Here is a 13,201-nt window from a genome sequence, read left to right as displayed (position 1 = left end):
GGCTCTGCAGTGGGACCTGAAGTTTCAGTGGGCCCAGCATCAGGGCAACTTGTCCGACCATGTCTTGATCTCGGAGGGCACTGCAAGACAGTTGCAGTGGTGGCTCACGGACCGCGATTGGGTCAGCGGCAGATCCCTCTCCCTACCCCAACCGGAGCACGTAGTTGTGAAGGACGCGTCCCTCCAGGGCTGGGGGCCACATGGGAGAGGCGGAGAGCTGCGGGCGATCCGGCCTGCACTGAAGGCATTCCTCCCCTCTGTCCGGGGGATTGTAGTGCAGGTGTTCACGGACAACAACACCGCCATGTGGTACTGCAACAAACAGGGCGGTGTGGGGTCGTGGACCCTATACCAGGAGGCTCTGCGCCTCTGTCAGTGGCTGGAACATCAGGGCGTGACCCTGGTGGTTCAACACCTGGCAGGTTCCCTGAACGGCAGGGCGGACAAACTCAGCCGTCGGTGCATGACGGATCACGAATGGCGTCTGAACTCGGACGTGGCGCAAGGCCTCTTTCAGCAGTGGGGAGAGCCTTGGTTAGATCTATTCGCCACAGAAGAAAATGCGCAATGTCATCAGTTCTGCGCGTTGGAATTTCCAAGGCAGCACTAGCTCGGAGACGCTTTTCGTCGCGAGTGGAGTTGCGGTCTATTGTACGCCTTTCCGCCTATACCACTTCTGCCCAGAGTGCTGAAGAAGATCAGGCGCGACCGGGCCCAGGTTATCCTTGTGGCTCCAGACTGGGCACGAAGATATTGGTATCCAGAGCTACCCAGCATGTCTGTCGATACCCCGATCTGTCTGCCTCTTCAGGAGGACCTTCTGTCGCAGCAGCAGGGTACGGTCCTCCACCCGAACCTGTCCAGTCTCCACCTCCATGCTTGGAGATTGAGCGGCGACAGTTGAGGCCATTTGACCTGCCTCCTGACGTTTGTAATGTGATTCTGGCAGCCAGGCGTCCCTCTACAAAGTCGGTATACGCCTGCAGGTGGAACAGATTTATGGCATGGTGCACAGCAAAGGCTGTGGATCCACTTTCTGCCCCCCTTTCTGAGGTTCTCCTCTTCCTTCTTTCTCTTGCCCAGCAGTGCTCTGCTCTGGGCACTATCAAGGGCTACCTTTCTGCCCTTTCCGCCTTCTTGAGGCTACCTGATCAGCCTTCTTTGTTCAAGTCCCCGATTGTTAACAGATTCCTAAAGGGCATCACTCATATGTTCCCTCCTGTTCCTTTCGTGATGCCCCAGTGGGACTTGAACCTGGTTCTAACTTACCTGATGTGCGCTCCTTTTGAGCCGCTTCATAACTGTCCTCTCCGTCTTCTTACACTTAAGACTGCTTTCCCGGTTGCCATCACCTCTGCCAGGAGAGTGAGTGAGCTCCAGGCTCTTTCCTCGAAACCTCCTTTCCTTTCTGTCCATCCAGACAAGGTTGTGTTGCGGACAAGACCCTCTTTCCTGCCCAAGGTAGTCACAGCCTTCCATATCGGGCAGTCCATCACCTTGCCCACCTTCTTTCCGCCTCCGCATCCCTCGAAAGAGGAAGAGAGCCTCCACCGTCTGGACCCAAAATGTGCGCTCTCATACTATCTGGATCGCAAACGCCAGTTCCGGGTGGATGACCAACTTTTTTGTTGGTTACTTGGTCACTAAGAAGGGACGGGCGTTACACAAACGGACCATCTCTCAGTGGATCGTGTTGTGCATCCAGGCGTGTTACTCTTTGGCTAAAAAGGAACCTCCTGTTGGGCTGAGGGCCCATTCCAGTCGGGCCACGGCGACTACTACTGCCCTGGGCCGGGGAGTCCCCTTGCAGGACATTTGTCAGGCAGCTACGTGGGCCTCGCTGCACACGTTCGCAAGACACTACTGCCTGGACAGCCAAGTCCGGAGGGATGGCTTCTTTGGCCGTTCCGTCCTCCAGGACTTTCTGGTGTGATTATTGGTTCGCAGACCCACCACCGGGGTTGGTATTGCTGGTGTATCTATTCTACGGTAAGGAATCTATCATTAACGTGTCTCTTTCAGATGCACAAGTTACTACTTGTGTAACGATACATCTGTAAGAGACATTAATTAGTGATAGATTCCTTAACGACCCACCCATCGTCCCCGTTCTGCGAACCGATATCTAGGGTTAAGGTCATCCCCTTTCAGGGCCCTAGTTTCATGGCACCAGTGTTGGTTTTTATCATGGCTCTGCGTTTCTGGTGCGGAAAAGCTGTGTATAAGAACTGACGTCAGCACGCGGAGGCGGCGTCTAAGTACTCCGACGACGTCATCACGACATGGACGACGCCTACCGAAAAAAAATTCCGGATCCAGTCTGACGCCTGGGGATTTTCTACGGTAAGGAATCTATCACTATCTATCACTAACTAATGTCTCTTACTGATATATCGTTAGTAACTTGTGCGTTACTTTAACTTTTGGGGTTTTTCAGTGAATTTCTAGGGTTTATTTTTAACGTAAAGTAATACTTTATTACTCACAGGAACCCCTTACCGCGCACGTCCCGTGGTTCTTGGCTGTGTGCAGCATGGGATTCGTTGGTTGCAGGGCCTGTGACCAGGCCCTGTGTCCAACCCTCGATGATGCAGCCAGCTCCCTGCTGGGAGAAGAGATCGCATACCCCCTACCCCCGAACCCCCCCAAGCGTTATTGACCCAGGAGTCCCCAACCCTGAAGCCAAAAAATATGTATCATATGGGGAGGTGGTGTGCGTCCTCCCTGCCCTAGCTTGTAGAGGTCCCAGGAATCCCATGCCACAGAGCCAAAAACATTTATATTACATATATATATATATATATATATATATATATATATATATATATATATATATATATATATATATATATATATATATATATATATATATATATATATATATATATATATATAATAAATTACTAACATTTATATTAGGGGATGGGGGCCTGAGAGACCCCATACCCCTGGGCCATACACTAATTATAGGGGAGGGGGCATATGGGACCCTATCCCTAGGGCCAAAACATTTATTTTAAAGTAGGGATGCGGTCCAAATGCGCCCCCGGGACCCCATCTCCTCATGCCAAAGTCTAATTATAGGGGAGGGGGCACATGTAGCCCTTCCCCCAGCCACTAGTGGCCCTGGGGGCCCCATCCCTAGGGCCTTTTTTAATCAAAGGGAAGGGACTCTCAGCCCCAATAGGCTCCGGAGACGCCATCTCATGGGGCCACAGTTAACCTAAGGTGGAGAGAGCATTCAGCCCCCCTCCCTAAGCCTTAAAAGGCCCTGGTGACCCCATCCCTCCAGCCTGTAATGAACTTGAAAGGGGAGGGGCAGCAGACTCCTTCCCCAAGCCTTTTGTGGCCCTGGAGACCCCATCCACTGGGGCCTATCTTTCCTCTAGGTGGAATACCACCCAGAACCCCCACCAGACTGCTAGTTGGGGGCTGTGGGGAGGGCACCAGACCACATACCTCCATGGTTCCTTGCAAGCCACTTGAGCCTGCATTGCACCCATCCGGTTGTAGCAGCTGTTTTTTGCGTGTACCCACCAGGAAAGCAATCTGTAGTTTCCGTGCCTGCCGGAGTGCTATCACACAATTACAAATCTATTCCAACCTGGTGGGAGTATTTTTAAGTCTACTGCGGGTGGGAGCTGACATATCTGCCTTGCCCAAGATCCCATGGGCAGGGAAACTACTGTGTCCCGGGGAAAGGCTCCCAGGAGATAGTAATTGAGCTTGCCACGGGGGATGGGGTCCTCTGGCCCTCAAAAAGTTGAGGGAAGGGTGTGGTCCCCACAGTTTAAAGATTATTTCGGCGCCAGGAGACTTATAAGGCTCGGAAGGGGAGCTATGTGCCTCCCTCCCCTTAATTAACGTAAGGGGCCCTGGGGAATGAGGTGATCAGGGCCTCTATAGGCACAGGAAGGCAGCTGCAACCCAATCCCCCCTTAATTACAGTACCCGGTTCTGGGGGTAATGGGGTCCCCAGGGCCCAAAATGGTCTCAGGTATGGGGTCCCCATTCACGACACACACTCAACTAATTAATAAAAAATAGTGGGCAGCCTTTTTCTTTCTTTTGCCATGATCCTTTAAAAAACATTTCGGTTGGGGTGTGTCCCTCTCCTACGCAGTGGCGATTGCCACTAGATAACCTTATAAACACACACAAACACATGTATATTTTTTTAAGTATATACATGCACTTCTATATTTCTAATCCAATTTATCTTTAAATAACTTACAATAAATTCATCTAATTATATGTAATTTAAAAATCTGATATTAATATATAGTTTTAAGTACTATTGATTAAAAAAATCTTTCAATTTTAATTGATAATTGTGATTTAATTATATATTACATTTGCAAAAAATGGGCTTGAAGAGGCCATTATTGTTTTAATCAGGCATCTTTATTCCTCGGCTGCAGCCTGTGTCCTTTACAGGAGAAAGGGAGAGTGCACTAGGTCGTTCCCAATCAACAGGGAAGTTAGACAGGTTTGTGTACTCACCTAGATTCTTTTTTCCATCCATACCAATGAGGTGGAAACATCCCTGTTGAACTCCACCTCAGATGTTCCTGAGATTGACTGTGTGCACCCCAATAATTTTTCTTCGCGCAGACGATGCAGTGTTAATTGCCCGTACGGGCTTAGCCCTACAGAAATTATTACAGTTCTACATAAGTTACATTTGTAGTCTGTGTCTAAAAATCAATGAGGCAAAGTCCTTTATTTTATTTACTGGCCGTAAGGATAGGAAGGTTCCAAATTTTGCCTGAAAATAGCCCAAAATCATACCTTTTTTTTAATCTTGGGGTAACATTCGATAGTCAACTGAATTGGTCCAACATGATTGCCACAAGGGGTTTATTAATGGAAAAAAGTATTGTTGCCCTGAAACCTTTAAAAAAAATCTGGGAGCAAAACCTCTCGATGTGGGTAAAAAAAGTTTATACTGCAAAATTGGCTCAGTAGCAACCTACGAGGCAGGCATCTGGGGATTTTCTAATTCCTCAGCTCTCCATATCATTGAAGATTGTTTTTGGAAAAAACTAGTTTGCCTCCCCGCAAGTTGCTCTAACTTCATTTGTCACGCAGAATTGGAAGAGACTCTATTAACCTCACACCAAAGCAATAGAAGACTGTCTCTCTTTTGAATATGGTCCTAGGATCTCTTGGATTACATACATTAAAATAGCCTCTCTCTCTTGGTCTAGAGCAATTATTCACTTCACCATCAAATTGCTCTACCATCTCTTTAAAACCAACTTTCTAAACATTTCTGTAAAATCTTATCTAGAGCGTCTGATTAACCAGGAAGGCATAGCCCCATATTTACTTAATGTGAGAAACCCATGCCATAGATTTATCTTATTAAGGTTCCGTCTGAACTTTATACCCTACATGTTGACCTATCCATCGGGAATCTTCCATACATGATCTTCCTCTCAGTCCATGTGATGGCGTTTCCACACAATCAAACTTCCACATTTTTTTCTTCTGCAAATTTTATGCCGCACACCGTAAGAGAGTCATTCTGCCACTTATGCGCAAACATAAATTCACACAATGCCGTCCAGGAATGTATTTTTTATAGTCACTGCCTGATCACTTAGTCAGCTATTCTGTGGGGTCTTTTTTACTTCTTTCCTGGTAGACCAGGCGATTACACAATAATCATCTATGTATTATATGTTTTACTTTGTTTTAAATGGATGCTTTTACTTGTCCTTTTAATATTTTGCACAATGATTAATGTTTTTAACTGGTTTTCTCACCACGTTGTACTATGATGGATGTCTTTTCAACTGTTGAATATTTGTATATTTTTACTTTTAGATTCTTATCATATAAGAATCAAATAAAGGGATTTGACTGACTGATTGATTTACATTTAATTGTATAAAATTCCTAACCTTGTAAAACCTCTCCTTGTGCAATTCAAGTACACATTACTACCCCTATACAATACCCATCCATGAGCTCTTAAAACTCCTTCTCATCCCTTTTCACTACTCCTCCCTGGGCCCTAAAAACTCTTTACTAACCCTGTACACTACCCGTACCAAAGCACCAAAAACCCATCACCGAACCTAAAAACTCTTTCCCAGCGTTATGAGTAGTTATTGGCACACCGTTATGGGTTGTGCATAACCACTGTTATGCACTACCCATCACTGAACACTAAAAACTCCCTACTATTCATGTTCACTACCCATCTCTGAGCCCTAAAAACACAGTGCTACTCCTATACACTAGCTACCCGTAAGCTCTAAAAACACCCTTTTTTCCCAAAACTTTGTATTGATTTTATAGATTTATAAACCAAACCAATAGACAGGCCTGTATGTAGGTTAAGCCTCTGTAATGTAATAATTTTGAACAGTGTCGCCCTCCTCAGGAGCAAGAGTGGCAAAGTCCATCATATTCAGTTACTTTTTTTCTTAAAGCCACCACCTAATTTTTCTTTCCCGCACTTCGCCACCATCCAATCAAATGTTCAAGGCTGCCTCGTTCTGCTGCAGCCTTTTTCTGTGTGCTACTCCTGCTTGTTTCCAAAATGGTCAGTCTGGATTCTAGGCAATAGTTTTGTGTTTTGGTGAGAGTGCTAGAAAGCGTGGCAAGAGACGGTTAAAGTGGCATCAATTGCTACATTTGGTTCAAAGCATTGCAGGTTCCCAACATCCAGACCCCATGATTGTGCACTGTGTGGCAATGACCTAAGCAAAATTATTTGGGTAGGACTGGAAATCCTAATGTAAGATACATTTGCTAAATTAATGTCACTTTTCCCACTTACTGCCTTGGTATTCTCCATCATTTGCCAGACAGAAGTGGCAGTGGTCAACCCAATTTTGTCTGTAGATAGAGAAAGCTAGGAAACATGTCAATAAAGCTGTTTTGCATTTCTTCAAGACCACCAAATGGGCTCTATATATCATAACAACTAACACTTTGACATGGACAGCATATCTTGAAAAGACAGTCTTTTTCACAGGCAACAGTGTGTTCCTCAACAACTTAATAGACTGCATCCTGTTCTAAGTGTAATTATAATCTACACACCATAAACACAAAGGCTCTTTTAAGAGCCAACCATTTTCCCAAGCACTGGTTCTTTTTGTTTTTAAAACATTTTTTCTAATTTCTCACTCAGGTGCGCCTCTGATCCTCTGCTAAATAAGGTGTCTGCTAGCTATGTTGCAGGCAGATCCTTGAATCCGGCCCCAACCCAAAGCACACATTCAATACAAAAGGACAACACATTTAATGCAAACTTATCCTATTTCAATTTATATAACTGTATCACTGCCTGCGTGTGGGTGTGTGAGTAGCTGTGTATGTAACTGTCGGTATGTGAGGAGCAATAAGAGTGTGTGAAGGGGTGCGTTAGTAGTTGTGTGGGTGTCTAAATAGGTGTGAGAACTACTGAACAGATTTACACCATATTATAAGAAGCATTCTTTCTGGACCAAGAGCTACCTTTCTGTCAAATTTGGTGTCATTCCGTTCAGGGGTTCGGGCTGTAGTCATGTCTAAAATTCCAATGGGAAATTGCATGGAAAAAACTCATTTTGGAACCCCCCCTTTTTTTTGGCCCCCGCTTCACGAATCACCTCAAAACCTTCTGGGCCCCAGCTGAAGCGACTGGCACTCTAGTTTCCAAAAATTTGTGAAGATTTGTCAAACAGCGCCAAAGGTATAAAGAAAACAAAAGATACTTTTACTATGCAAACTAGGTCCTAACTATAACTTCCTACTATATATATATATATATATATATATATATATATATATATATATATTCACATATATATATTCACTGAAAAAACCATAGGTTTCAGGCCCTATATAGTTAGGAATTAACATATAAAAAACCACTGAAATTGCTCCTATATAGTTAGTTGAACTAACTATATATTTCGCGCATTCGCAATCCACTGCTGATGATGTCACATATTACATCATTCATGACATGGTCAGTGACATCACTGATAACATCACTGATGACATCTCAAATGACATCACTGATGACATCACTGATGACATCTAATTTGACATCAATGATCACACCACTGATGATATACTTCATGTGATAATACAATGCTCCTCCTTACACTCTAATATAACCTCTGTTACACCTAGTGTTAAATACAGAATATCATTTTTGAAACCATTGACACACGAATACCAGTTACTACATACGCACTCACTGATTCCTACGTCTACACACACATTCACTCATTCAGCCATACAATCACTCGTACATACAGTCACTCATTATTACAACACTATCATATGCACTCATACACCTATGCAGACACTCACACACTGCCACTCATCCATGGAGTTACTCACACACCTAGTCAGTCCTGTAAAGAATCAATCACACTTTGATTTCTTCATCTATACAGTTAAACACAGAACAGCTTACATTTTCACAGATATACTAACACATACTTACTCACTTATACAATCAAATCCTTCATCTATACTCTTATACATCCACTCATTCTTCAATATGTAAAACATATTTAAACTTGACAAAAACTCACAGACACTGGATGATGTCATCAGTGATGTCATCAGTGATGTCATTTGAGATGTCATCAGTGATGTCACTGACCATGTCATGAATGATGTAATATGTGACATCATCAGCAGTGGATTGCGAATGCGCGAAATATATAGTTAGTTCAACTAACTATATAGGAGCAATTTCAGTGGTTTTTTATATGTTAATTCCTAACTATATAGGGCCTGAAACCTATGGTTTTTTCAGTGAATTGCAAAGGTTTTTTAAATGCTAATTCCTAACTATATAAGGCCTAAAACCTATGGTTTTTTCAGTGAATTTCAATGGTTTTTTATATGTTAATTCCTAACTATATAAGGCCTGAAACCTATGGTTTTTTCAGTGAATTTCAAAGGTTTTTTAAATGCTAATTCTATTAGCGGATAACGTTTAAATATATTAATATCCTAGTGGGACCACCTGAGCAGCCCTAAGGGGTCAGGGTGTTTCTACCCTGCCCCCTTTTTGTGTTCTACACGTTTGTTTTTCTGCTTTCTTGTGCCTAATTCCTAACTATATAAGGCCTGAAACCTATGTTTTTTTCAGTGAATTTAGGCGTGCCATACTTTTGTCATAAGTAAGACTGTTAGCGCTCTAGTTGTTCTTTAGAACACTCTGGGACATTCTGTCATTGGGCTATAGTTGGGCTATATCTGACTGATATTTGGGCTACATTTGTTTTTTTTGGTCTCTGGTGGCCATCTTTGGGCTACATTTGGGCTCTAACATATATATAGCCCAATGTAGCCCAATATATATTTTTTCAAAGTAAATTTTCGTAAAAACCACTGGAGCATATATCTTGAGACATAGCAAAGGCACATCGGGCTACCAGTCCCTACAATTTTGCCAAGTTTGGTGGAAAACCATTCAGCCGTTCGGGCTAAAAGTGAGTCCAACCGCCCTATCGAAATTAACATGGGGAAAACACGTTTTGGGACCCCCCCTTTTATCTCTGCCCCCGCTTGACGGATCCCCCCCAAACTTTCAGGGAAGGACCGGAGCGCCGTGAGGCAAAGTTAAGGAAAATTTCAGGAAGATTCCTCAACCGGCGCCAAAGTTATTCCCAATAGAATGTTGCGATTTCCCTATGGAAAACAATCCTAACTATATATCCAGTAGGTAATTATTATATATATATACACATATCTATATATATATATTTTTTTTTTCACAATGAGGATGTCTCGTCCGGTATCACAGGCCCGAGAGAGGTTATGCGTGCATCGTCGGAGCCACTGGTAAAAACTATTCTAACACATCCAAACTTAAATAACGCACACTCAGGACACAGTCAGCATTGCGAGCAGTTTAATCCACAATCCCACTGTGCGTTTCGACTAGCTAACCGTCTTGATCAATGTTCACCAGTCGAAACACATAGTGAGATTGTAGATTAAACTGCACGTACTGCTGACCGTGTACTGAGTGTGCATTCTTTACGTTTAGACGTGCTGGAATATATATATTTAGAGAGAGAGAGTAAAAAATTCTCCACTATGCCAACATAAAAATAGATATGAGGTCTTACACCATACCTTGGTGCAGATGGGGATTTTCAAATTTGCTATAATCCCTGGTATTAACACAAACATTTTTCAGAAGCCTTGTGATTTTAGGGAATGGATGCCGTAGGCCGACACACCACTCTGAAAAGTGTTCCAGCTCCTGATTCCCTTGCAATTCACCATCTACTACTTTTCTGAGCAGACCAATATTTTGGCCACATTTCGATATTAAAGGGCGTGGTCATGGCTGTGACATCTACAAACAATTGGCGTTACTACATTAAAAATATCGCTCATGCCCATTAAAGCTAGGCGGTCCGCGAAAGTTTGTAGTCCTAACAATTAGGTTGCGGTTCTAAAAAGTTTGGGAAGCACTGGTCTAGGTTTTTGTTGTTGTGTCTACTAGCTCTAATACACATTTGCATAGCAATTTCCTTGCTGGTCAGGGGATTGTTTTGTTAGTATGCATTGTTTTTCTTCTCTTACATTCAATAAAAAGAGTTAAACCATAAACAGCAAAAACATTTCCACCCTTATGAAGATAGAATCTCCAACTATACTTTGCTTCTTCCTGTAAATACCAAGTCATGATAAATTCTGTTCCCCACCTTCCACTAAAATCATGTACAAAAATCCTGTGGGATGTAATGACCACAATAAAGAAGTATGGACTCAAAGTAATGAATTACTGATTAGTAATTTTAACGCTAGGCTATCAAAGGGTTAATGATGTGAAGTTTGCTGCTACCTCTCGGATAAGTGATTCAAACATCCCCCCACACATACTGAGCTGATCTTATAAATAAAGGGGATGCTACAAGTGGACAGTGGGGTTTAATACAACTTCTGAGGCCAAGTTACATGAATGAAGTGTTGTAAATGCAAACAGCTTCAGTGCTGGGGCTCAGGTTGACACGTCTTAATCTTTTTTCACCTTGGGTATGGAGAACGGAGTGCTTCCTCTTAAAATAGTAGGAAGACTCAGTACATCCACGCCCACCCCTCACTTGTCTCTTTGTAAAATGTAGGTATACACTCCTAAAAAGAAACATTGATGTCACTGTTTCGTATTGTAGTGTATGGCCCAAATACTTTTATCAGTGAAAACAAGTTTATAAGTTCTTGTCATTACTTAAGAGATACAGAGATAGCTCTAGTGTGTTGCCTAAATACATATTTAATCATTTGTTTAGTTTTTCAGGAATAATGCACGAGACTGTGAAAGCACTTGCTCCAAAATGCAACGTGACATTCCTTCTCTCAGAAGATGGCAGTGGGAAAGGAGCAGCCCTCATCACAGCTGTTGGGTGTAGACTTCGCGAAGCCGAGCAGAACACCATCTGAAGAACTATTTGTTGTTCCATTTCTCAACATTTTCTCATTGAGTAATAACATACTGTGCTAAGGTGGTTCAATTGAAAATATGCTGTTGAATTCAAAATTGATAACTAACAGCGTACAGAATTTGAGTACTAAAGATGAAGAATTATATTACTGGCATTTACCATACCCATGTACCTTCTGGTTGATTTTCCAGTTAACTGCTCTCCTCTTCCTCCCACGCTTGTCCACGGTAGACAACAGTCTAATGCAGATACCGTGCAATGCAATTCTGGCAGTTTCCTGCAAATCATAACTCAGAAGACTTAGGCAGATATTTGCACATCCAAAAGTTTAGCAACTTACACGTGTTCAATCGAGGGTGCACCAGTGGTTAAAACACGCTCCGTTTGTAGGCCACTCAACTATGTTTATAATATTTAATTATCAGAATACATTATTTACGAGAGTGACAAATAATGCAATGAAAAAATGGTGATATTTGCTGCCTCTCTTATTTTTATGTGATATTTATTTTAAGTAGAGGCATTTTAGTGTTTAAACATAAAATATTAATAAAGAGAACTAGTGCAAGTTTGATAAAGAACCAATCCAGTCAAAGTGTTTTGCTGTAACATCTGTGTTCATATCATGAATTGTTGTTCTGAGCTTCTATTTTTATGCATTTTTCACTACCCAAGGTGCAAGCATATAACTTGAAATTTCTCTGAGTTAATACATAAACTGCAGATCCCATTGCGTTAAGCAATTACTGTTCCGACTTGTGTTATGTGCTTAGACTGCTTCTTTTTTTAAAAAACAATTCCTCTTCTCATCAAATCACTTCTTTGTTAGTACTCGTTCATAAAAAATAGAAACAGACAGTTTGATTTTGTCACAGTTCCTATTTGTGCACTGACCCTACTCTAGCTTGAGTTGTACGTTAATACTGTTCATACATAGTTTGCAGTAATTTAAGATCCTCCTTCTCCCGCCAAAATCCTGATAAGTCTTGCATTCTTTCTCATATTTGAATGGAGTTGTGTTGAAACTACGTGCACGATTTGTCTCGGCCATAGGATTTTGGATATTGAACTACAATAGGTTAGATGTCATTATGCAATATTTTCGAATGTGATTAGACATTATGTGATAACACATTATGTGTGTTATAAATGTCAGCTTTACCATTCAGCCTTTAGAATGCACCCAATACTGATTTTGTGTTGATGGAAACTGCTTTTTGGACATAGTTAGAAGCGTACTAGTGTCATAAGTGAAATTTGTGAAAATATTAAATTTCCTCTAACTGGTTATATCTTGTTTTGTGTTTCTTCATAATTATTTAGAACATTCTTTTTGTCATTGAATGACATATTTCACCTTCAACATTCTTCTTTGTTTACATTTCACAGAATGTTGCATGTAATAAATGCCACAGAAATCAGTACTTTTAAAAAAAGATAAATGCAATATTGATAGGAAAGCAGCTTTCACATTTCTGTTAATTCACTTTTTTTTTAGACAGTGGCCACTCTTTCTATATCTATGGAAGTTACATGGGAACTCTGTCTTATAATTTTCCTCAACTAATCCGTGTCATTTTAAGATTTTCGTGGGCCCTGGAAAAGACATATTTTTGGGGGCCCTGAGCAGAACAAATCTGAATGTTATTACTAATTTCCTGCTAATTCAAGCATGCATGAAGTCAAACAATTCAAAATTACATGTTAAATTTTAACAGGTTCACTCAAAAACATTTGAAATTTCGCTTGCCCAGGACCCTAAAAACCCATAAGATGAC

The 13,201-nt window shown here is 42.0% G+C and overlaps 1 protein-coding gene across 3 annotated transcripts in view; it reads left to right on the top strand.

Annotated features, from left to right (window-relative positions):
• Positions 1 to 12,711, top strand: part of LOC144754887 (hexokinase-1) — a 1,510,469-nt gene extending 1,497,758 nt beyond the window's left edge. For all 3 annotated transcript variants that reach the window (XM_078643208.1, XM_078643209.1, XM_078643210.1), the window contains one exon: positions 11,271 to 12,711. In XM_078643208.1, coding sequence (XP_078499334.1) covers positions 11,271 to 11,421 — 151 coding nt within the window. In that variant the 3' untranslated portion in view covers positions 11,422 to 12,711. The remainder of the gene's footprint in view (positions 1 to 11,270) is intronic.
• Positions 12,712 to 13,201: the final 490 nt, after the last annotated feature.

Source organism: Lissotriton helveticus, chromosome 5_1 (genome assembly GCF_964261635.1).
Source record: "Lissotriton helveticus chromosome 5_1, aLisHel1.1, whole genome shotgun sequence".
NCBI classification, from domain to species: Eukaryota; Metazoa; Chordata; class Amphibia; order Caudata; family Salamandridae; genus Lissotriton; species Lissotriton helveticus.
The sequence above is the reverse complement of the archived record's forward strand: the minus strand, read 5'-3'. Positions and strand labels throughout refer to the sequence as shown.